The sequence below is a fragment of the Loxodonta africana genome, chromosome 6, assembly GCF_030014295.1.
Source record: "Loxodonta africana isolate mLoxAfr1 chromosome 6, mLoxAfr1.hap2, whole genome shotgun sequence".
Taxonomy (NCBI): domain Eukaryota; kingdom Metazoa; phylum Chordata; class Mammalia; order Proboscidea; family Elephantidae; genus Loxodonta; species Loxodonta africana.
Genome location: NC_087347.1, coordinates 95,947,885 through 95,973,649, shown reverse-complemented (window position 1 = coordinate 95,973,649; position 25,765 = coordinate 95,947,885). Strand labels below are relative to the sequence as shown.

Below are 25,765 nucleotides of genomic sequence, written 5' to 3'. Positions count from 1 at the left end.
CAATACCACTCCTTGGAATATACCCTAGAGAACTAAGAGCCTTCACGTGAACAGATATATGCATACCCACGTTCACTGTAGCACTGTTTACAATAGCAAAAAGATGGAAACAACCAACATACCCATCAAAGAATGAATGGATAAATAAATTATGGTATATTCACATAAGGAATATTATGCAACAATTAAGAACAATGATCAATCCGTGAAACATCTCATCACGTCGAAGAATCTGGAAGGCATTATACTGAGTGAAATTAGGCAGTTGCAAAAGGACAAATATTGTATGAGACACTATTATAAGAACTCAAGAAAAAGTTTAAACACAGAAGAAAATATTCTTTGACGGTTACAAGGGTGGGGAGGGAGGGAGGGACAGGGGTATTCATGAATCGGATAGTAGACAAGAACTATTTTAGGTGAAGGAAAAGACAACACACAATACAGGAGAGGTCAGTACAATTAGACTAAACCAAAAGCAGTTTCCTGAATACAACTGAAGACTTCAAAGGCCAGAGTAGCAGGGACTGGAGTCTGGGGACCATGGTTTCAGGGGACATCTAGGTCAATTGGCATAACAAAATGTATTAAGAAAACATTCTGCATTCCACTTTGGTGAGTGGCGTCTGGGGCCTTCAATGCTAGCAAGCAGCCATCTAAGATGCATCAATTGGTCTCAACCTACCTGGAGCAAAGGAGAAAGAAGAACACCAAAGACATAAGGTAAATATGAGCCCAAGAAACAGAAAGGGCCACATAAACCAGAGACTCCATCAGCCTGAGATAGGAAGAACTAGATGGTGCCCAGTTACCACCAATTACTGCCCTGACAGGGAACACAACAGAGAATCCCTGATGGAGCAGAACAGTGGGATGCAGATCTCAAATTCTTGTAAAAAGACCAGACTTAATGGTCTAACTGAGACTAGAGGGACCCCAAAGGTCATGGTTCCCGGACCCTCTGTTAGCCCAAAACTGGAACCATTCCTGAAGCCAGCTCTTCACACAGGGATTGTACTGGACTAAAATGATACTGGTGAGGGGTGAGCTCCTTGGCTCAAGTAGACATATGAGACTATGTGGGCAGCTCCTGTCTGGAGGCGAGATGAGAAGCCAGAGGGGAACAGGAGCTGATTGAATGCACACGGTGACTACACAGTGGAGAGGAGGAGTGTGCTGTCTCATTAGGGGGAGAGCAACTAGGAGTACACAGCAAGGTGTGTATAAGTTTTTATAGGAGAGATTGACTTGATTTGTAAATTTTCACTTAAAGCACAATAAATTAAAATTTAAAAAATGGAAAAAAAAAAAGGAGCACAATGGCTTCAGTTCCCATCTGGGCTGAGGTAAGACAGGATAAGAAATAAAATTCAAAACTTTAATGGAACATAATGACTGACTATTAAAGCAAAAACCAAAACCAAACCTGTTATCGTCGAGTTGATTATGACTCATAGGAACCCTGTAGGATAGAGTAGAACTGTCCCGTAGAGTTTCCAAGAAGCACCTGGTGGATGTGAACTGCTGACCTTTTGGTTAGCAGACATAACACTTAACCACTACTCCACCAGGTTTTCGAACTGTCTAGTAGGGGCTGTGAAGCCCGAATCATTAGAAGCACTGAAGTAAAAAGAGAGAAATAAGGGAAAGAGTGAAATCACATAAATTAAGGAAGTTTTGAGATAAAAATTGTACGATCAGGAGATTATGACCTAAATAGGAAGTAATTTCTTTATTTCCACAAGAGAAATGGTGTGAATTTGGGCAGAAATTGAGATGAGAATTTTAACTTAGAGTACTTGATTAGAACTTATCAGTAAGAGGTTACGCAAAGTCTTTGTCCTGAGAAAATTCAAATCGGTTTAGAGCACTTTCCTTCCTGAATAATTTTCAAGCAGATTTGCTTCAGTGGACATGGACAGCAGACATGGTGACTTTTTGGTTACCAGTTAGGTCACAATTTCATGCCATTCACGTTTTCTAGTTACTCAAGTGTGACTACCAGCTGGACTTACATCACTCGCCGCCTGCCTGGCAGCCTTAGCAGCTTTGATTGGAATCGCGTCAGTCCTCAGGTCATATCCCTTCTTGCTCAAGTCTTTCAAGTCCGCTTTGTACATATTCTGAAAGAAAAATATCATTTGAATATAACTCGGAGGCCGCCTGAGAAAAGGCTTAGTGCACACATCGGTGGCAGTGTCCACACACACCTCACTGATATTGTAGGCGTTGACTTTTGCCTGAATGAACTGGGGCAAGTCAGCCGGCAGACTGTATTTGTGAAGAATTTCCTCTCCTTTGGCTTTGTAAACGACCTGGAAGAGAAAATAGATAAATAAACACACACACACAAAAATAAGCAAACGAATAAAGCAAAGAAAAGCACTAATGGTGCAGGGAAATAATTTCAGAGATGCACAGAGATTTTTTTTTTATGAAAGACACTGTGTTGTCCCCATATTCAGTTGTAAATATCTGTAGTCATTCAAGGGCACATATGCAATTCCGCAGGGTCCTGTCGTGGTTCTGGTTCTGCCTTAGCAAAGATCCCTTGCTATGCACTGGGAACCTCTGCATTTAAGTAGGGGCACCTTGTGGAAGTGAGCCCAGGGAAGGAGACCTGATGCAATGCTAACCTATAGACACTTGCCCGAGCATAGGAAAGGAGGACGGGTAGAATATACCAACCACCTACACCTGTGGGAGATTAAAGGGACTTTAAGGAGAGTTTTGACTATATGTGATTTTAGTCTTAGCTCTCACTTAAACTAGCTCCTTTGTCTGGTGTAGTGCTAATATTCATTCTTTTTGGCTTGTCCTAGAAATAGGCTTGTAGTTTTTATTATTCAGAGAAGCTCCTCTTACCTTTTCCTCGGAAAACAATGTCAAATATCCGAAAAGACAGTCAATACTATATTTATAATATTGTGCTTTTGCACATAATGCTGTAAAGAAATGAATTGGGCGTACCTTATTAATGAAAATCAGGGGCAGCTATACAGTAGCTTATGTAATTGGGGCTGTTCAGATTGCATAATACACACAGGCAATCAGTACATTTGAAATACAAATGTATTTGTATCAGTTAACATTTGCTTAGTTAACATGTATTAAAGCATAGACAGAATTAAGACTTACATCGCTTCTCTGGGCCTGATTGATTTTAGATTGTACTATGATCGGAGCATCTTCGATCGAGGTGAACTTGAGAGTGTCTGGGTGTTGGCGATATTTTTTCTGTTTGGCAAATTGAAAAAAGGAAAACAATTGTATTACTTTTCACCGAAAGCTAACATGTCAAAATCTTTGGAATTTATTTGGATGGACAAGCGTGATGTTTTCCTTGTTTTATTATAAAATATGAAAATATTAGATTCTTGGTTGGCTTGGAAAAAAAATGAATGCAATGCCAAAACTAATGTTTAGAAAATCAGTTTCATTTTAGACTGTCTAGGGCAATACAACTCACAGAAATCAGACCTGAAGTACCCATTTATTTCTTGCTTATGACATGAAAGAAGACACTCTAGACCAAGAACAGAATCCAGAAGCATCACAAAGTTTCCTAAAGAATTGATAGAAAAGCCAGCAAGGAGGTTTGGGGTGTTTTGCATGACATTAACAAGTTCTCAAAGTTGTGATTTTCCCTGGAGTAGAGAAGCTCTCTGTTTGAAGAGAAGGAATTGAAGAACTACAGCAACAGGTAGGATTACTAATAAGAGAAAGAGGATTTTTGCTTGGCAAATCTTGATGCAGGGATACAGGAGACACTGGGAAGCTGTCCCATTTGGAAGCTGGCAACTTCTGGTTACCCTATTCCAATGTAGAGGATTCTCGTTCTAATCTACATTGTGGTGATGACTGCACAATTTGAATTTACATGCATAAATTTATTAAAACTTGTCAAACTACACCTAAAATCGGTGGCTTTTATGGCACATAAATTTTACATCAATAAAGTTGTTAAAAGATTTCTATCGTACACGGTTACCGTAAATAATTGTGGTGATGCTAAGTGGTACGCCTATCTACCTGAATAATTCGTGCATGTGGTAGGTTTCCTTCCTCAGCATTGATTACTAGCAGATGACGCTGTTAAGGAGGAATTTCTCATGGTTTTTAGGATTTTTAACAGGACACATTCACAAATATCTCAACAAGACCCACCCGTTGGCCTTACCTCATTAAGAATGTCCGAAGCTCGCTTGGCCTTTTCCACTTCTAAGGATCCAAATGGAACCCAGCCACAACCTTTCATCCAGCTATTGTAGTCGGCTTTGTATTCAACCTAGAACACCAAGAGAAAGTCTGTTTCTTTGCTCAGTGCCATCCTTATTAAGTAAAATCACTAACATTTTGCCCAAAATGGTGTTTTTAAGGTTTCTGACCAGACTCATCATTCCATACATTAAAGTTATTTTAAACGTTTCCTTGGCAAGGGACATTTACAGCCTTTAGGTTTTTGCTTCTCTTCTAACTGGTATATATTCCATTCCACCCTTATTTCCAACTGAATGGAACTGTGTGGAATTCTAACTCCAGTCTGGAAAATGTGAAATTCAAAGCCGTATTTAAAAGAGTAAATGAAATTGTTATATTTAGATAATCAAATGTGATATGTTTGCTCACTGGAATTTTAAATATTATGTTTCTATGGTCAAATTGGAAATCCTGGTGGCATAGTGGTTAAAAGCTATGGTTGCTAACCAAAAGGTCAGTAGTTCAAATCTACCAAGTGCTCCTTGGAAACTCTATGGGGCAGTTCTACTCTGTCCTATAAGGTCACTATGAGTTAGAACCAAGTAGACGGCAATGGGTGTTTTTTTTGGGGGGGGGGGTTATGGTCAAGTTAGGACTGAAGGCCAAGTTGAAGGTGGATAATTTTAATTGTTTTCTGATTAGATAAGACTTGATAACAGTTATTTGTAATAAGTGTTTGCACACACCGGCCTTCACGTGCAGTGGCTAGCATAGGTGTGTTCCCACACTGGCTAATGACATACTTGAAAGCAGTTGTACTGACGAATTTGTTGATTGGGGAGCAATTATTAGCTGGAATTTGTTCTACTTTGGGGGCATTTACTTGATGCAACTAAAATAATGAGCATCTCTTGTTGTCTGGCCGTACATACTTGTACTCTAAATTCTTGTAGTCTAGATTGCTGCTCTTTAGCATGGGCCTTTCAGTGGAGAACCACTGGTAGAATAGAATTAACAAAAAATCAAGGCAGCATTTGGTTCCAGCCCATGAGATACTTACAATCTATTTAAGAAGAAATCTAGCAAAATTAAATAACAAACAAGATTGTAATGCATAAAATAGAATTGTTAGGACAAAGCGTTCAATTGTATAGCTCTGACAATTAATTGATCTGCAGAAAGAAGAACAGATATTATAAAAGCTGGAGCTGTAAATGATAAAAGGATTTTCTTTTCAGAAAATATATCAATTTATGTAAAATTATTGACAATGATGAACACAATAACTATAATAATGGTAATAAAAAAATAGTGAATGTTTATTGAGAACTAACTAGGGCCAGGCACCATGCTAAGCATTTCACATACCTTTAAACCTCAAAGCAATTCCTTTGTTTATTCCGATTTTTCAGGGAAGCAATCTGAGACACAGCGAGGCTGGTAACTTTCCCAAAGGGAGACAGTGATGGAGTACACACTCAGGACCTAGGTCTCCCTAACACTGAAGGCCGTGCTCTTTTGAAACCACAAGGGAAAGTGTTTCCCATTGTATACTTGCTATAATGTTTTTTTATATATAAAGAGGACAAAGTCAACCAACTTATGCAGACACCTCCAAGAAGTACCATGAATTGCTTGATTTAGAAATCACTTTCAGTTACCACCTTAAAAGGAAAGAATAGAGAAAACCTGGTAACTTACATCACTCTGCAGTGCATAAGCCTTTTTGGCGAGGTCCACGTTGATGCTATCTGGTGGGTAGCTGTAATTGTGTATGAGATGCTTATAGTCCACGTCACTGGCAATTGCCTGAGATTGCTTTGCATGAGTGATTTGGACCATATCAAGAGGTGCCGTGTAGACCGTTTTTGACTTTTCATAATCTTTACGGTATTCACGCTGTGAATAGGAAATTACCACTTATTACTACATATTCTTAATGGATTTCTAGAAAAGCCCAGAGATGTCTCTTAAACAATATATACAAATTCAAGAAACAGATCCAGGTATCTGAGTAGTTATTTTGTCCCCAAAACTGGCTGAAACCACCTAGAAAATTGTACACAGATAGGCCTTTGCAAATTTCTTTTAGGTCAAATAGCAACTGTCAGAAAGTCAGAGCAGACACCAGGAATGGGGCATGACTTCTGCTTCAGCTAGAGATTATTTTTTCTTTTCTTTTTTGTCTTTTTGTTTTATTTTATTGTACTTTGGATGAAGGTTTACAGAACAAACTGGTTTCTCATCACACAGTTAGCATACACATTGTTCTGTGACGTTGGTTAACAACCCCACAACATGTCAACACTCCCCCTTCTCATCCCTGGGTTCCATACTACCAGCTTTCCTGTTCCTTCCTGCCTTCCAGTCCCTGCCCCAGGGCTGGTACACCCCTTTAGTTTTGTTTTGTTCCATGGGCCTGTTCAATCAGATTATTTTGTCTTAAACAGAAGTTTTCAAGGGCTACTAGTCAGTATTATTACTATTAATATAGTCTAACCTCTGGAGTGTTTTCAATAAAGAAGGATTTTTCAAATGACTGAAAATTATGTGACTATTTCCTACTTCTGATGTTATAAAATCACTATTTCATAAATACGGCTACAGAATTAACTTTTTGACTTTCCTAGAGTCATTTTTAAATGGATAGTTACTGATTTTTCTACATGACTATAACATATTTGACAGTAGATCAGCCCCACTGAGAATCCCTACGGTTTTTTCATACCAAGTTTACTTTTGGTAACAACTTAAAAGAAGCTTCAGGTTGAGCAGTTATAAGATCTCAAAGGAGAAAAGTCAGTGAAAAGGAAACATTAAAGTAAACTTGGTCCTTATGGACAGTATTCTCATAAACCGAATGTCTTTACTGGGCCTCAGGAGACACATGCATTGGCTGGTTTTCTGGACTAGTTAGATAGGGTGCTAATTAGGTCAAAGTCCCAGCTCCATCATTATTCACCAGTTACCTTAACAGAGAGAAAAAATTCTGACCCACTACCTTCAGGAAAATTCTAAACCCATCCTACTTCCTCATGACTACCTAAGCGTTAAAAGAGTGACCCAAGCTAGCAAGTGTCGATGTGCATTATAAATCTATAGCTATTCCTTTTGTAAGTGATTAAACCTTCTGGCTTTCCCTTTTGACACTTTATGGTTAGGTACTTTCACTGGTTAGAATATTTTCAAAATAATTTTTATAGTATTTTTAATTGTAAAATCTATGAAAATAAAATATACTTTCTGATGGTATGCAAGAACATTAAGATAAAGACTCTATTAAACATAAAGCAATGTTGCAAAGGAGCTGGTGATTGGAAGTATTCTTGACAAAATTGTTTTGACTCTTGTTCTTGTTTAAACCAGCTCACACATATCAGCATGTATGAAACGTCGACAACGATCCAAATGCCTTTAAAAACTCTTTTTTAAAAGCTATGGATGCTCTATATCTGCAGCTTTGCATTTAGCCTGGATATTATGTTTTTATTATGTGAAAATGACTCATTGACTATCTCTTTTTGTCATCAGCATCAATCACTTAAAAAGTATTTATTGAGCACTTACTATGTGCCCAGTGCTCTGATGGGTTCTGTGATAGGACAGGAAACAAAAGTTAGATGTGTGGTCCACAAGGAATTATAACCTTCTTGAGTTGAGAAGGGGCAAGCAACTAGTGAACATGATAGTGTTATGGATGTCAGCACTGTATACTGACATAATCTAGTGTGAAGTTATTAGAGAAAATCCCTGAACACTAGAGTTTAAAGCCCTATGTGACTACATAAAAAAAGTGCAAAATGAGGTAAGGAAGGTATGTATAGATCACTATGAACACATGTTAAAATTAAAGTAAATGAATCAAGTGCCCTTCTTTTCCATCATGAAAAATGGTAATTTGCAAACTATGATGAGCATTCTTGCAATCCTTAAGAGATTATCTAAACATCTTTTAAGCATACTATATACTGTATACATGGTATATACTGTAAATTACAATAGTAGATATTTGCCCCTCTATAGTAAGAATTTTAACCTGAAGATGACAGACAATCCATAGACAGTCTTTAGAGAATCCATGAATTCCATGAAATTTCAGGTAAAAGGTGTAAAAAAGAATGTTCATTTTTCTAGACAGATGGTCCAAATGTTCTATCAGACTATCAAAGGAGTCTATAATCAATTAACTATCTTTCTTGAACTCAAGCCAATCTAATAACTAATAAAGAATAAAGACAGCTACACTAAGATTTTTATCTGTGACTCCTTATTTCCTTCCAAAGTAAAGACAGTTCTAAAATCATCATTTTAAAGGCTTTTTTCCAACTAGAAATAAAAGCACCTGATTATTCTTGCCAAAAGGTTTCAAAAACTAAGATCCATATTCTACTAAATATTAATACATACATTTTTCAAAGCAAAGCAGACATCGAGTACAATTCAATAATTTCTTTCCTCAAATGTGAGAAACATGGGAATCTGGGAAATCAATATACTTCTAACGTTCTCCCCAGCAGTTTGCTGTTGTGAACCTGAGAAATCCCACAGTTATGGAATTCTCTTACACGGGCATGATAACTGGGAGGCCACCCTGAAAACAAGATGGTTTTACAAAAGTACTCACATCACTCTGGTTTTTGGCCGTCTGCAAAGAGTGCAGCATCTTGGGATCGTCATTAATGCTGAGGGCTCCAATCATTTTCCCTCTGCTTTTTTCATAGTCTTTCTTGTACAACACCTGCAGTGACATTATACATGTGAGCAAGATCCCACTCATCAGGAAGCATCCCCGAGGCCCCTGCCCTGGACACTGGGCATACTCACATCACTAACATTCCTGCTGTTGGCTTTGGCTGCCAGCAGGGGAATGGCGTCCATGTTTATGTCAAACTTCTTAGCTTTGCTCTTCTCCCAGTCATGCTTATAAACATTCTGGACAGAAATATTTTAGCAAAGAAAGTATAAGAACATCTAACACAAACTAATCCAGTAAAATTAAAAAGAGATAGGCTTTTTACAGATATAGAATTACCAAAGGGCAATGTAACTATTGATCCACCTATCATCCAGCTTCTTCCCCTCCACCAGTAAGGAAGTGTAATATATGTTTTCTAATGATCTATGAACTTTCTAAAGACTCTGCTGTCCTGTTGTATAAAGGATAATATAAAATGACAACCACTTTGGGGAAAGTGGAGTGTGATATTTGCATAGGAAATATGTAAAACTTTTGGGATTAGCAGAGCGATAATTGAATGATTTTAATCATTAGAGACAGTGGAAATGCAATCTGATAGCTGAAAAGAGCCAGTTCATCCGGATCTTAAAAGCTCCACTTATAACAACCTCAGTGGTTGTTGATTGGCATAACTCCTAATACAGTCTTCTGAACACCTATGTAACGTTTCTCCTTTTCACACTCATGCCAACAAAGGTTTTTGTGGCTTTGGTACTTACGTCACTCAGGTTATAAGCATTGATTCTATGTTGGACAAACTGTGGAGCATCTGCAGGTACATTGCACTTGAACTTCTCACTTTCATGTTTTGCTTTGTAATTCAGCTGAAAAATAGAATAGGTAGGAACTTCCTTGCATTTATGCAGAACATTATAGATACCTCAGGGGTTATCTGGGTGGTGTAAATGATTAAGCTCTTGACTACCTGCCAAAAGGTTGGTGGTTCAAACCCACACAGAGGCACCTCAGAAGACAAGCTTGGCAATCTGCTTTCAAAGGGTCACAGCCTTGAAAACCCTATGGAGCAGTTCTACTCTTTATATATGGTGTCACTAGAAGTTGGAATCAACTTGATGGCAAGTAACAACAGCAATATAAATAGCTAGGTTATTAGTACATTTTTTAGAAAAATGTCTCAAATTGACTCCAGTTGAAGCAGCACACAGGACCCAGATCTTACCCCCTCCCAGACGTTACCCCCTCTTTCACTGGCTGTGGCATAACAAAACTTTGGGCTGCCATTTGGTAAGTGCCATCACACTGTAGACATGGGAAACCCATTGTCTGATCTGAGCGCTAGGTTATGCCTTGAGGGCACAACAAATCAAAACCTCTGAAACTGTAATTAGAGCACTAACAAAAACAGTACCAATTCTAAATAAAATACTAGCATAAATAAAGACATGTATAAATTCTTATTGTGTAAAAGACACTAAATATTGGACGATATTTAAAATTTTTTAAGGCACGGTTGGCTGAAAGGAAGGGAGAACAAGAAAGAAGGGAGGCCATTGAGTTCTAGAGATAAGGACAAAATGAACAAGATGAAGAACTGTGCAATAAACACCTTTAAGACTGAGCCCAAGGCATACCCAGGCCAGGAAGAAGAGCAATGGTGAACGGGCACAAGTACAGTACCATATTGCTCACAGCTTGCCTAGCTAGCTGTGCTGGCCCAGTGTCAATCGTGTTTACTTGTTCTTCCTCCAAAGCAAAAACCAAACCCAATGTCATCGAGTCGATTCTGACTCATAGCGACTCTACGGGACAGAGGAGAACTTCCCCATAGAGTTTCCGAGGAGCACCTGACAGATTCGAACTGCTGACCCTTTGGTTAGCAGCTGTAGCACTTAACCACTAGTGCACATAAAATTAATATGTTAGAAAAAATTGCCTATGAATCAATGCAACTTCTCAGTTATAACAGGACAATTTGCATATTTTATTTTTCTACTGTGAGAAGAATGTGTTACTCTTTAGGATTTTGCTGTGCTAGCAGCTTGTTACTGTGTGTGTGTGTGGTGCACCAACTGGCCAGCGGTGTTAGGGTCACCTGGGAATTTATTCAAAAGAATATCGGCTCCCACCTCAGATGTACTGGATCAGAATCTGCATTTTAGTGGGGTCCCCAGTTATCTGCATGCATGTGAGCATTTGAGAAGTGCTGCTGCTCTTCCCCTCATCTTGGCATGGCAGGACCATTCCTGCCTCTGACCTTCTCCAACCACCCAATGAAAAGTGCCTGCTCATTCATACTCTAACATCACCCTATTTTAATTCTGTGTCATCATTACATTGGTTTTCTTATCATTGCCTGATATCTTTGATTTCTGTGTTCTCATTCTTTGTTTAAAGTCTTGTTAGTAAACCAAGAATGGGAAATTCTTGCCTTGTTACCTACCCAAGGGGATGCTTTTGTTGTCTTCATTTATTGAAGTTGGCATGAAGTTTCAGTGTGCATTATTTTTGTTATGGAACAGATCCTAATGAGTAAGTAGGGTATTCCTAATAAAAACCAGTAACTTATTGAAGAAATATTTACTATTTATTATTGTCTAACACCATTCTTCCTGAGGCTACAATTTTATCTGGCTGCTTTTTCGCATCTTATTAAACAAATCTTGAAAAATAACATTACTGGTATAGCACACGAGCCCATGAAGAATTAAGCACTTAAATGCTTATGTTTTTAAAGAAACAAAGCATTCTGGGTAACCCTTTCTTGGATAAACCAAGGCACTCACATCACTCAGCTGTTTCGTATTGCGCTGGGCTTGCAACTGTACGGGAGAGTCAGTGACAGCTGTGAATTTGGTCTTATCTGGATGAACTTTGTAGGTATGCTAGAAAAGAAGACATTCTTTAATGAATTATGTGAATGTTTACATTCTTGTTCCCATACATACTAACATGTAAAAAGTTTTCTGCCAAAGCAAATATAGCTTGTTTTGTTCTTGAAATTTTGTCTCGCATCTTCTCACCTCTCTCTTTCTCTCTCTGATTCTCTCCTACAGTTGCCTCTTAACTGGTGTTCCTGCTACCATTCAGCAATCAGGTTAAATTTTCTGCTCCTTAAACCCTACAGAGGCTCTCCACTATATTTGGTGTTTAATCTAGACTGAACCTTGATCCAAGCCCTCCTTTGTCTCCTACGACATCACCTCCTACTACTCTCCACTTCCCCAGTATGTTCCTGCCATCTCATCCTTTGAATTCCCTGAACACCAAGCTCCTTCCATCTTTACGCTGTACATTCAGCTCCTTTGCCCCCAGTTTTGGCATGGCTGGACCATTGCTGCCTTCAACCTATATTGACCATCCAGTGTAAAGTGCCCATTCACTCACTCACTTCTACATCACCATACTTAATTCTGTATCTTCATCCTGTATTAGATTTCTTATTACTGCCTGATATCTTTCTGGCTTTCTGGCTCTCTTCTCTTGATTCTTATAAGTCTCTGTCACTAGAATGCATGCTACACAAGAGGCAGACCTGGTTGGCCTTGTGCCCTGCTGTTCTGCAGCACCAAGGACAGTACCTGGCACAGTTAGACCCCCCAGTGTAAACTTGTTGAATAAATTAACTTCTATCTTCCACAAACTAACACACCCTCCCTTGCCCTATATCCATAATTGCACAAAATAATGGAAATAAAGATTTTAAAAACCTGAACTTATTCGTAACAACAGCCTTCTTCATAGTAATGTTCATATTCCCCAACTTCACCCAAAAACCAAAAGTTTAGATTTAATAACTCCTGCTAAACACTAGATGCCAACATTTTAACTGCTGCTAAATTTGCCACTAGATGTCACAAGAATCCCAAACCCAATTTCAAGAATTCAGGGCAGCTGACTTACATCTTTACACTGGTCTAGCTTCTTGATGGCTTCATATTCTTGGGTTATTGTCTGAGGGAAGTAGCATTTTCCTTTATCTTCTTCATATTCTGCCTTGTAGTTTTTCTACAAGGAGAAAGAACAAAAGCAGATCATGATTGTCATTGCTCCGAAACAATGTCACTGTAAGGCATGAACAATTGTCTTGTAACTTACGTCACTATTTTGGGCGGCAACTCTCCTGCAGTGCATTTGATATGGGTCTTCAGGGCTGCCCACATAATGTCCCAAGATGTCCTTTACATATGAATCTTTATATTTATTCTGAAAAAGAAAACACATGTAACACAAACTGGCAATTATTTGCCGAACAATAAGAAAGTCCTCAAGCCCCAGAAGTAATCATAGTAGTTGAACCTCGCCAAAGTTCTTCAGCAGAGTGTCAAGTTGATATTTAGGAGTCTCGCAGTAGTTCACGCTCTTTGCCTTTGTCTTCTCATAGTTCTCCTTGTATAATATCTGTCAGAAGAAAAGAAAATTAGAGAAAGACAGCAAAAGAAAAGCATATCTCATAGAACAAAATGCATGTCACGTCTATTCTTTAACCAAATGGATATATTTTGTCTTTTTCACTATTTATTTTCCACAAAGCAAAAATGCTGAATGAATATGTTTGAGGTTCATATTTTGTATAATTTAGCCTTCTGAAAATCACACAAACATTTATGTGACTTACCCTAATATGTGTAAAACTGAATAAGTTAGAGTACAGCAACGCTGCTGTCTAAAAAAGTTTTGTCTTGAAATAATTATTTCCATTTGAACATACTTGGAGGAAAATGAATTTTTAATAGATAACTCCAAAATGAGGCATAAGGTACAAGGTGGACTTAAGATACTCGGGCACTGTCCCAGAAAAGCATTTGTTGAAACACTTTTTACGTTCACCTCTGGAAGCTGGCTTTTGTCATTAATGCCCACCATTGTACCTTGTAGCAATGATGCCTGAAAAGATGGCTTTCTTTGCTTTATTGCATCTATCATATATTCTTCATGATCTCTTTTAATTCCGCCATGTAGAAATCAAAAAAAATATACTCAATAAAGAAAACATTATTTATAAATGATATGGACTAATTTGGAGTATATTTGTTTTGCTAGTAATTAGACAATCTATTTTTGTAAAGAGTTTTATTTTGTTTTTTAAGTATTTTAAGGCCTTTAAAATGATAACAGTATTTTTTTTTTTTGAATTATAAAAATAAATACTTTGCTTTTCAGCTTAGGCTTCATCCAACTTCTCCTACTTTATCTTTCCTTTGCCTCATCTTCTCTTTTCTTGTTTTTTATGTAGTATTTTTGTAAACTCCCTTAAATTAACTCAGGGCCTGGAATAAACACTGACATGCACACATGCGTATATTTCTGCATGCTGAGATACTGAGCTCATTTCTAGGAATAACAATAACAAAAATGACATTGCTAATGCATCTTTTCCCCGATAAGTTCAGGGCATTAGGACATTAAGGAAACCTTTACAATATTCACTGGAGTTCCAGTGTGCAGAGGAATAAATATGAATGAGGAAGTTAATCTCCCTTTCCCACCCTGGTCTTCACATTTGATTTGTCGTCCTAAACCTGAGACTTCAGTTGGCCTAACACCCCTTCCAAGGCTACATTAAACAGCAAGTGCAGCCACATCTGAAACCAGGGTGATTACAAAGACACTCACGTCACTCTGGTTTTTGGCCGTCTGCAAGGAGTGCAGCATCTTGGGATCGTCATTAATGCTGAGGGCTCCAATCATTTTCCCTCTGCTTTTTTCATAGTCTTTCTTGTACAACACCTGCAGTGACATTACACATGTGAGCAAGATCCCACTCATCAGGAAGCATCCCCGAGGCCCCTGCCCTGGACACTGGGCATACTCACATCACTAACGTTCCTGCTGTTGGCTTTGGCTGCCAGCAGGGGAATGGCGTCCATATTAATGTCAAACTCCTTAGCTTTGCTCTTCTCCCAGTCATGCTTATAAACACTCTGGAGAGAAATATTTTAGCAAAGAAATTGTAAAAACAACATCTAACACAAATTAATCCAGTAAAATTGTTTGAAAATCCAGACACTTTATGCATATAGAATTATTTCACCTATAAAACTATGTTTACCGAAAGGCAATATAACTATTGATCATCTACCATCCAGCTTCTTCCCCTCTATCACTGAGCAACTGTAATATGTTTTCTAATGATCTGTGAACTTTCTAAAGACTCTGCTGTCCTGTTGTATAAACGGTAACATAAAATGACAATCACTTTGGAAAAGGTAGAGTTTGATATTTGCATAGGTAATATGTAAAACTTTTGGGATTGGCAGAGGAATGACTGAGAGAATGTATCTAATCATTAGAGACAGTGGAAATGCAATCTGATAGCTAAAAGGAACCAGTTAATTCGGACCTTAAAAGCTCCCCTTATAACAACCCCAGTGGCTGTGTATTTGCATAACTCCTAATACAGTCTTCTGAATACTTATATAACATTTCCTCTTTTCACACTTACACTGACAAAGGCTTTTGTGGCTTTGGTACTTACGTCACTCAGGTTATAAGCATTGATTCTATGTTGGATAAACTGTGGAGCATCTGCAGGTACATTGCACTTGAACTTCTCACTTTCATGTTTTGCTTTGTAACTCAGCTGAAAAATAGAAGAGGTAGGAACTACCTTGAATTTACATACAACAGTACAGATAGCTCAGGGATTATCTGGGTGGTGCAAACGGCTAAACAGTCAACTACTAACTGAAAACCTGGTGGTTCAAACCCACCCAGAGGCATCTCAGAAAGCAGGCCTGATGATCTGCTTCCAAAAGGTCACAGTCTTGAAATCCTATGGAACAGTTCTACTCTGTACATGTTGTCACTAGGAGTTGGAACCAGCTGGATGACAACTGACAACCACAACAATAATACATATAGCTATCATCAGTTCCCTTCTTAGAAAAATGCCTAAAATTGATGTCAGTTGAGACAACGATGCTGGTGACGGGTGGACTTCATGGCTCAGGTAGACACATAAGACTATGTGAGCAGTTCTTGGCTGGTGGTGAGATGAGAAGGAAGAGGTAGACAGCACCTGGTTGAATGGACATGGAGAATACAGGGTGGAGAGGAGAAATGTGCTGTCTCATTAATGGGGGAGCAGCTGGGAGTGCATGGTGGGGTGTATATGGTTTTTGTATGAGAGTCTGACTTGATTTGGAAACTTTCACCTAAAGCAAAATTAAAAAAAAAAAAATTGATTCCAGTTTAAGTACCATACAGGGCCCAGCCAGTTGCGTACCACATAGGGCCTAGATCTCACCCCTCACTTCACTGGCTGTGGCATAACCAAACTTTGGGTTGCCATTTAGTAAATGCTTTCACAGTGTATATATGGGAAACCCATTGTCTGATCTGAACTTCTAGGCTACACCTTGAGAGCAAGACATCTCAAAACCCTTAAATCAGAGCACTAAAAAAAACAATACTAATTCTAAATAAAATGGCAGCACAATTAAAAAGATATGCAAATTCTTATTGCATAAAATATGCTAAATATTGGACTTTATTTTAAAAAATTTAAAGGCAAAATTGGCTGGAAGTGAGGGAGAGCAAGAAGGAAAGGAGGCTGTTGAATTCTAGAGCTAAGGACAAAATGCACAAGATGAGGAACTATGTAATAAGCACCTTCAGGACAAAGTCCATGGCATAACAGGGCCAATAAGACGGGCAACTGGAGAATGGGAACACAAACAGTAAGGTATGCCTCACAGCTTGCCTAACTGTGCTAGCTCAGTGTCATCTGTGTTTAGCTGTTTGTTCTTAGTGCACATAAAATTAGTATGTTAGGAAAAATTGCCTGTGAACCAATGCAAATTCTCAGTTACAGCAGGGTAATTTGCATATTTTATTTTTCTATCGTGAAAACAATGTGTTACTCTAGGATTATGCTGTGCTAGCACCTTGTTACTGTGTGCGTGTGGTGCACCAACTGGCCAGCAGTGTCAGCATCTCCTGGGAATTTATTAGAAAGCACAGAATATTGGCTCCCACCTCAGGTCTACCGGCTTAGAATCTGCATTTTAATGGGGTCAGGGTTATCTGCATGCATGTGAACATTTGAGAAGTACTGCTACTCTTCCCCTCTTCTTGACATAGCTGGACCATTCCTGCCTTTGACCTTCCCTAACCACCCAATGAAAAATGCCCATTCTCTCAGTCTCTAACTCACTGTATTTAATTCTCTGTCATCATCTTATGTTAATTTTCTTATCATTGCCTGATATCTTTCTGGTTTCTGTGCTCTCATTCCTTGTTTAAAGTCTTGTTAGCAAACCAAGAATGGGAAATACTTCCCTTGTTACCTACCCAAGGGGATGCTTTTGTTGTCTTTGTTTATTGAAGTTGGCATGAACTTTCACTGCGCATTATTTTTGTTATGGGACAGATCCTAATGAGTAAGTAATGCATTCCTAATAAGAATCAGTAACTTCTTGAAGAAATATTTGACATTTGTTATTGTCTAACACAATTTTTCCTGAAGCTATAATTTAATCTGGCAATGTTTTTGCATTGTATTAAGCAAATCTTGAAAAATAACATTATTGTGATAGTAGATGAACCCATGAAGAATTAAGCATTTAAATGCTTATGCTTTAAAGAAGTAAAGCATTCTGGGTAACCTTTTCTTGGATAAACCAAGGCACTTACATCACTCAGTTGTTTTGTATTGCGCTGTGCTTGCAACTGTACAGGAGAGTCAGTGACAGCCGTGAATTTGGTTTTATCTGGATGAACTTTGTAGGTATGCTGGAAAAGAAGGCAATCTTTAATGAAATTTCTTAATACGTGTTTGCATTCTAACATGTAAAAAAGTTTTCTGCCAAAGTAAATATAGCTTGTTTTGTTCTTGAAATCTTGTTTCACGTGTTCTCAACTCTTTCTTTCTTCTCTCCCTTTTTCTCTCTCATTCTCTCCTACATTTGCCCCTTAATTGGTCTTCCTGCTATCATTCAGCCAGTAGGTTAGTCTTTCTGTTGTTTAACCCTACAGTGGCTCTTCACTCCATTTGGTTTTTAATCTGGAATTTTCTACCACTTTACCTCCTACTATGTCCACCTTCCCAATGAATTCCTGCCATCTCATCCTTTGAACTCCTTGAACACCAAGCTCCTTCCATCCTTAGGCTGTACTTTCTGCTCCTCTTCCCCTAGCTTAGACATGACTGGACCATTGCTGCCTTCAGCCTTTATTGACCATCCAGGTAAAGTGCCCATTCACTCACTCACTTTCACATCATCCTATTTAATTCTGTATCTTCATCCAATATTAGATTTCTTATTACTGCCTGATATCTTTCTACCTTCCTGGCTCTCTTCCCTTGATTCTTGTCAGTCTCTGTCACTAGAATGCATGCTACACAAGAGGCAGACCTGGATGGCATTGTGCCCCGCTGTTCTCCAGCACCAAGGACAGTACCTAGCACAGTTAGACCCTCAATGTAAATTTGTTGAAAGAAGGAACCTCTGTCTTCCACAAACTTCCACACCCTCCCTTTGCCCTATATGCATGATTACATAAATTAATGGAAATAAAGTTTTCTAAAACCTGAGGTTATTTGTAGCAAACAGCCTTCTTCCTGGTAATGTTCGCATTCCCCAACTCCACACAAAAACCAAAAGTTTAGTTTTGTTTTGGCTAAACACTAGATGCCAACATTTTAACTGCTGCTAAATTTGCCACTAGATGTCACAAGAATCCCAAACCCAATTTCAAGAATTCAGGGCAGTTGACTTACATCTTTACACTGGTCTAGCTTCTTGATGGCTTCATATTCTTGGGTTATTGTCTGAGGGAAGTAGCATTTCCCTTTATCTTCTTCATATTCTGCTTTGTAGTTTTTCTACAAGGAGAAAGAACAAAAGCAGATCATGATTGTCATTGCTCCCAAACAATGTCACTGTAAGGCATGAACAATTGTCTTGTAACTTACGTCACTATTTTGGGCGGCAACTCTCCTGCAGTGCATTTGATATGGGTCTTCAGGGCTGCCCACATAATGTCCCAAGATATCCCTTACATATGAATCCTTATATTTATTCTGAAAAAGAAAACACATGTAACACAAATTGGCAATTATTTGCCAAACAATAGGAAAGTTCTCAAGCCCCAGAAGCAATCATAGTAGTTGAACCTCGCCAAAGTTCTTCAGCAGAGTGTCAAGTTGATATTTAGGAGTCTCGCAGTAATTCACACTCTTTGCCTTTGTCTTCTCATAGTTCTCCTTGTATAATCTCTGTCAGAAGAAAAGAAAATTAGAGAAAGACAGCAAAAGAAAAACATATCTCATAGAATAAAATGCATGTCATTTCTATGCTTTAACTAAATGGATATATTTTGTGTTTTTCATCATTTATTTTCCACAAAGCAGAAACGCTGAATGAATATGTTAGAGGCTCAAATTTTGTATAGTCTTCTAAAAATCATATAAACATTTATGTGACTTTCCCTAATATGTGTGAAACCGAATAAATTAGAGCACAGCAACGCTGCTGTCTAAAAAAGTTTTGTCTTGAAATAATTATTTCCATTTGGACATACTTGGAGGAAAATGAATTTTTTAATAGTTACTCTAAAATGAGGCATAAGGTACAAGGTGGACTTAAGATACTTGGGCACTGTCCCAGAAAAGCATTTGATGGAACACTTTTTACGTTCACCTCTGGAAGTTGGCTTTTGTCATTAATGCCCACCACTGTACCTTGTAGCAATGATGCCTGAAAAGATGGCTTTCTCTGCTTTATTGCATCTATCACGTATTTCTTCATGATCTCTTTTAATTCCGCCATGTAGAAATCCAAAAAAAATACTCAATAAAGAAAACATTATTTATAAATGATATGGACTAATTTGGAGTATATTTGTTTTGCTAGTAATTAGACAATCTATTTTTGTAAAGAGTTTTATTTTGTTTTTTAAGTATTCTAGGGCCTTTAAAATGATAACAGTATATTTTTTTTTGAATTATAAAAAACTTTGCTTTTGAGCTTAGGCTTCATCTTCATCTAACTTCTCCTACTTTATCTTTCCTTTGCCTCATCTTCTCTTTTCTTGTTTTTTATGTAGTATTTTTGTAAACTCCCTTAAATTAACTCAGGGCCTGGAATAAACACTGACATGCACACATGCGTATATTTCTGCGTGCTGAGATATTGAGCTCATTTCTAGGAATAACGATAACAAAAATGACATTGCTAGTACATCTTTTCCCCTAATAAGTTCAGGGCATTAGGACATTAAGGAAACCTTTACAATATTCACTGGAGTTCCAGTGTGCAGAGGAATAAATATGAATGAGGAAGTTAATCTCCCTTTCCCACCCTGGTCTTCACAGTTGATTTGTCGTCCTAAACCTGAGACTTCAGTTGGCCTAACACCCCTTCCAAGGCTACATTAAACAGCAAGTGCAGCCACATCTGAAACCAGGGTGATTACAAAGACACTCACGTCACTCTGGTTTTTGGCCGTCTGCAAGGAGTGCAGCATCTTGGGATCGTCATTAATGCTGAGGGCTCCAATCATTTTCCCTCTGCTTTTTTCATAGTCTTTCTTGTACAACACCTGCAGTGGCATTACACATGTGAGCAAGATCCCACTCATCAGGAAGCATCCCTGAGGCCCCTGCCCTGGACACTGGGCATACTCACATCACTAATATTCCTGCTGTTGGCTTTGGCTGCCAGCAGGGGAATGGCATCCACTTTAATGTCAAACTTCTTAGCTTTGCTCTTCTCCCAGTCATGCTTATAAACATTCTGGACAGAAATATTTTAGCAAATAAATTATAAGAACATCTAACACAAACCAATTCAGTAAAATTAAAAGCAAAACAGATAGACATTTTACATATATGGAATTTTTTCACCTATGTATATTGTATTTACCAAAGGGCAATATAACTATTGATCCATCTGTCATCCAGCTTCTTCCCCTCTATCACTAAGTAACTGTAATATATGTTTTCTAATGATCTATGAACTTTCTAAAGACTCTGCTGTCCTGTTGTATAAAGGATAATATAAAATGACAACCACTTTGGAAAAGGCAGAATGTGACATTTGCTTAGGAAATATGTAAAACTCTTGGGATTATCAGAGAGATAATTAAGAGAATGTGTCTGCTCATTAGACACAGTGGAAATGCAATCTGATAGCTAAGAAGAGCCAGTTCATTTGGACCTTAAAAGCTCCACTTATGACAATCGCAGTGGTTGTTGATTTCATAACTCCTAATACAGTCTTCTGAATACTTATATAACATTTCCTCTTTTCACACTCACGCGGACAAAGGCTTTTGTGGCTTTGGTACTTACGTCACTCAGGTTATAAGCATTGATTCTATGTTGGATAAACTGTGGAGCATCTGCAGGTACATTGCACTTGAACTTCTCACTTTCATGTTTTGCTTTGTAACTCAGCTAAAAAATAGAAGAGGTAGAAACTTCCTTGAATTTATATACAACAGTACAGATAGCTCAGGGATTATCTGGGTGGTGCAAATGGCTAAGCAGTCGACTACTAACTGAAAACCTGGTGGTTCAAACCCACCCAGAGGCATCTCAGAAAGCAGGCCTGATGATCTACTTCCAAAAAGGTCATGGTCTTCAAAACCCTATGGAACAGTTCTACTCTGCACATTTGTGGTCACTAGGAGTGGGAACCAACTCGATAGCAAACAACAACCATAACAACACAGATAGCTACATCATCAGTACCCTTTTCAGAAAAAATGCCTCAAATTGATACCAGTTGCAATACCACACAGTGTCCAGCCAGTTGAAGTACCACACAGGGCCCAGATCGTACTCTCTGCTTCACCGGCTGTGGCATAACCAAGCTTTGGGTTGCCATTTAGTAAATGCTTTCACAGTGTAGATACGGGAAACCCACTATCTGATCTGAACTTCTAGGCTACACCTTGAGAGCATGACAACTCAAAAGCCCCTGGAACTCTGTAATCAGAGCACTAACAAGAACAATACTGATTCTAAATAAAATAATACCACAATTAAAGAGGTATAAATTCTTATTGTATAAGATACACTAAATATTGGACTTTATAGAATTTTAAAGGCAAACTTGGCTGGAAGGAAAGGAGAGCAAGAAAGAAAGGAGACCATTGAATTCTAGAGCTAAGGAAAAAATGCACAAGATGGGGAGCTGTGTAATAAGCGTCTTTAAGACAAGGTTCTTGGCGTAACAGGACCACTAAGAAGGATTGGTGAATGGGCACACGTACAGTACTGTACTCCTCACACATTGCCTGGCTCAGTGTCAATTGTGTTTAGCTAGCTGTTCTTTCTTAGTGCACATAAAATTAGTATGCTAGGAAAAATTGCCTGTGAACCAATGCAAATTCTCAGTTATAGCAGGACGATTTGCATATTTTATTTTTCTATCATGAGAAGAACGTGTTACTCTAGGATTTTGCTGTGCTAGCACCTTGTTACTGTGTGCGTGTGGTGCACCAGCTGGCCAGCAGTGTCAGCATCTCTTGGGAATTTATTAGAAAGCACAGAATATTGGCTCCCACCTCAGATCTATTGGCTCAGAATCTGCATTTTAATGGGGTCCTGGGTTATCTGCATGCATGTGAGCATTTGAGAAGTACTGCTGCTCTTCCCCTCTTCTTGACATAGCTGGACTATTCCTGCCTTTGACCTTCTCTAACCACCCAAGGAAAAGTGCCTATTCACTCAGTCTCTAACTCACTCTATTTAATTCTCTGTCATCATCTTATGTTAATTTTCTTATCATTGCCTGATATCTTTCCGGTTTCTGTGCTCTCATCTTTGTTTAAAGTCTTGTTAGCAAACCAAGAATGGGAAATACTTGCCTTGTTACCAACCCAAGGGGATGCTTTTGTTGTCTTCATTTATTGAAGTTGGCATGAAGTTTCAGTGTGCATTATTTTTGTTATGGTACAGAGTCTAACAAATAAGTACGATATTCCTAACAAAAATCAGTAACTTATTGAAGAAATATTTATTACTAACACCATTTTTCCCAAAGATACGATTTTATCTGGCTGCTTTTTCACATCTTATTAAACAAATCTTGAAAAATAACATTTCTGGGATAGTAGATGAGCCCATGAAGAATTGAGCATTTAAAAAATATATTTTAAAGAAGGAAAGCACTCTGGGTAACCTATTCTTGGATAAACCAAGGCACTTACATCACTCAGCTGTTTTGTATTGCGCTGGGCTTGCAACTGTACAGGAGAGTCAGTGACAGCCGTGAATTTGGTTTTATCTGGATGAACTTTGTAGGTATGCTGGAAAAGAAGGCATTCTTTAACGACATTTCATAATACATGTTTACAATCTTGTTCCCATACATACTAACATGTAAATAAGCTTTCTACTAAAGCAAATATAGCTTGTTTTGTTCTTGAAATATTGCTTCGTATGTTCTCACCTCTCTCTCTTTCTCTCTCTCCCTTTTTCTCTTCAACATTCTCTCTGGCAATTGCCTCTAAATTGATCTCCCTGCTATCATTCAGTAAGTAGGTCAATCTTTCTGTTTCTTAAGCTCTTTACTCTATTTTTTTTTTAATCTGGGCTGAACCTTAATTCAATCTGTTCCTCTTCTCCTACCACTTCACCTCCTACTATGTCCACCTTCCCAATATATTCGTGCCATCTTATCCTTTGAATTCCTAGAACACCAAGCTCCTTCCATTTTTAGGATGTATATTCTGCTGCTCCTCAGCTAGTTTTGGCATGGCTGGACCATTGCTGCCTTCAACTTTTATTGACCATCCAATGTAAGGTGCCCACTCACTCACTCACTTTCACGTCTTCCTCTTTAATTCTGCATCTTCATCCTATATTAGATTTCTTATTACTGCCTGATATCTTTCTGGCTTTCTGGCTCTCTTGCCTTGATTCTTGTCAGTCTCTGTCACTAGAATGCATGCTACACAAGAGGCAGACCTGATTGGCCTTGTGCCCTGCTGTTCTCCAGAACCAAGGACAGTACCTGGCACTGTTAGACCCTCAACGTAAATTTGTTGAAAGAACAAACCTCTGTCTTCCACAAACCTCCATACCCTCCCTTTGCCCTATATGCATAATTACATAAAATAATGAAAATAATGATTTTAAAAACATGAACTTATTTGTAACAACAGCCTTCTTCATATAATGTTTGTATTCCCTGACTCCACACAAAAACCAAAAATTTAGATTTAATAACTCCTGCTAAACACTAGATGCCAACATTTTAACTGCTGCTAAATTTGCCACTAGATGTCACAAGAATCCCAAACCCTTTCAAGAATTCAGAGCAGCTGACTTACATCTTTACACTGGTCTAGCTTCTTGATGGCTTCATATTCTTGGGTTATTGTCTGAGGGAAGTAGCATTTCCCTTTATCTTCTTCATATTCTGCTTTGTAGTTTTTCTACAAGGAGAAAGAACAAAAACAGATCATGATTGTCATTGCTCCGAAACAATGTCACTGTAAGGCATGAACAATTGTCTTGTAACTTACGTCACTATTTTGGGCGGCAACTCTCCTGCAGTGCATTTGATATGGGTCTTCAGGGCTGCCCACATAATGTCCCAAGATATCCTTTACATATGAATCCTTATATTTATTCTGAAAAAGAAAACATATGTAACCCAAATTGGCAATTATTTCCCAAGCAATAAGAAAGTCCTCAAGCCCCAGAAGTAATCATAGTAGTTGAACCTCGCCAAAGTTCTTCAGCAGAGTGTCAAGTTGATATTTAGGAGTCTCGCAGTAATTCACACTCTTTGCCTTTGTCTTCTCGTAGTTCTCCTTGTATAATCTCTGTCAGAAGAAAAGAAAATTAGGGAAAGACAGCAAAAGAAAAAACATATCTCATAAAACAAAATGCATGTCATTTCTATACTTTCACTAAATGGATATATTTTGTCTTTTTCACTATTTATTTTCCACAAAGCAGAAATGCTGAATGAATATGTTAGGGGCTCATATTTCGTATAATTTAGTCTTCTAAAAATCATACAAACGTTTATGTGACTTGCCCTAATATGTGTGAAACTGAATAAGTTGGAGCACACCAAAGTTGCTGTCTAAAAAAGTTTTGTCTTGAAATAATTATTTCCATTTGAACATACTTGGAGGAAAATGAAGTTTTTAATAGTTACTCTAAAATGAGGCATAAGGTACAAGGTGGACTTAAGATACTTGGGCACTGTCCCAGAAAAGCTTTTGATGGAACACTTTTTATGTTCACCTCTGGAAGTTGGCTTTTGTCATTAATGCCCACTATTGCACCTTGTAGCAATGATGCCTGAAAAGATGGCTTTCTTTGCTTTATTGCATCTATCATATATTCTTCATGATCTGTTTTAATTCTGCCAGGTAGAAATCCAAAAAAAAAAAAAATACTCAATAAAGAAAACATTATTTATAAATGATGTGGACTAATTTGGAGTATATCTGTTTTGCTAGTAATTAGAAAATCTATTTTTGTAAAGAGTTTTATTTTCTTTTTAGTAAGTATTTTAAGGCCTTTAAAATGATATCAATATTTTTTTTGAATTATAAAAATAAATACTTTGCTTTTCAGCTTAGGCTTCATCCAACTTCTCCTACTTTATCTTTCCTTTGCCTCATCTTCTCTTTTCTTGTTTTTTATGTAGTATTTTTGTAAACTCCCTTAAACTAACTCAGGGCCTGGAATAAACACCAACACGCACACATGCGTATATTTCTGCATGCTGAGATATCGAGCTCATTTCTAGGAATAACAATAACAAAAATGACATTGCTAGTACATCTTTTCCCCTAATAAGTTCAGGGCATTAGGACATTAAGGAAACCTTTACAATATTCACTGGAGTTCCAGTGTGCAGAAGAATAAATATGAATGAGGAAGTTAACCTC

General features: G+C 38.0%; 1 protein-coding gene across 29 annotated transcripts in view; it reads right to left on the bottom strand.

The window, feature by feature from the left end:
* The window catches only part of NEB (nebulin), a 216,183-nt gene that overhangs the window by 180,552 nt on the left and 9,866 nt on the right, over positions 1-25,765 (bottom strand). For 28 of the 29 annotated variants that reach the window (XR_010322314.1, XR_010322315.1, XM_064287138.1 and 25 more), the window contains exons 16-41: positions 24,581-24,682; positions 24,380-24,487; positions 24,185-24,289; positions 23,060-23,158; positions 21,195-21,299; positions 20,530-20,637; positions 20,330-20,443; positions 19,017-19,118; positions 18,816-18,923; positions 18,621-18,725; positions 17,534-17,632; positions 15,375-15,479; positions 14,713-14,820; positions 14,513-14,626; positions 13,196-13,297; positions 12,995-13,102; positions 12,800-12,904; positions 11,683-11,781; positions 9,658-9,762; positions 9,025-9,132; positions 8,825-8,938; positions 5,902-6,099; positions 4,181-4,288; positions 3,139-3,237; positions 2,211-2,315; positions 2,016-2,123 (exon numbers count right to left, since the gene is read on the bottom strand). Coding sequence is in view for 27 of the 29 variants with exons in the window: in XM_064287138.1 (XP_064143208.1) it covers positions 2,016-2,123; positions 2,211-2,315; positions 3,139-3,237; positions 4,181-4,288; positions 5,902-6,099; positions 8,825-8,938; positions 9,025-9,132; positions 9,658-9,762; positions 11,683-11,781; positions 12,800-12,904; positions 12,995-13,102; positions 13,196-13,297; positions 14,513-14,626; positions 14,713-14,820; positions 15,375-15,479; positions 17,534-17,632; positions 18,621-18,725; positions 18,816-18,923; positions 19,017-19,118; positions 20,330-20,443; positions 20,530-20,637; positions 21,195-21,299; positions 23,060-23,158; positions 24,185-24,289; positions 24,380-24,487; positions 24,581-24,682 (2,841 nt within the window). In the remaining 2 variants the exon portion in view is untranslated. Of the gene's footprint in view, positions 1-2,015; positions 2,124-2,210; positions 2,316-3,138; positions 3,238-4,180; positions 4,289-5,901; positions 6,100-8,824; positions 8,939-9,024; positions 9,133-9,657; positions 9,763-11,682; positions 11,782-12,799; positions 12,905-12,994; positions 13,103-13,195; positions 13,298-14,512; positions 14,627-14,712; positions 14,821-15,374; positions 15,480-17,533; positions 17,633-18,620; positions 18,726-18,815; positions 18,924-19,016; positions 19,119-19,583; positions 20,305-20,329; positions 20,444-20,529; positions 20,638-21,194; positions 21,300-23,059; positions 23,159-24,184; positions 24,290-24,379; positions 24,488-24,580; positions 24,683-25,765 lie in introns of those variants that run through there. The other variant, XM_064287160.1, reaches the window with a different exon arrangement.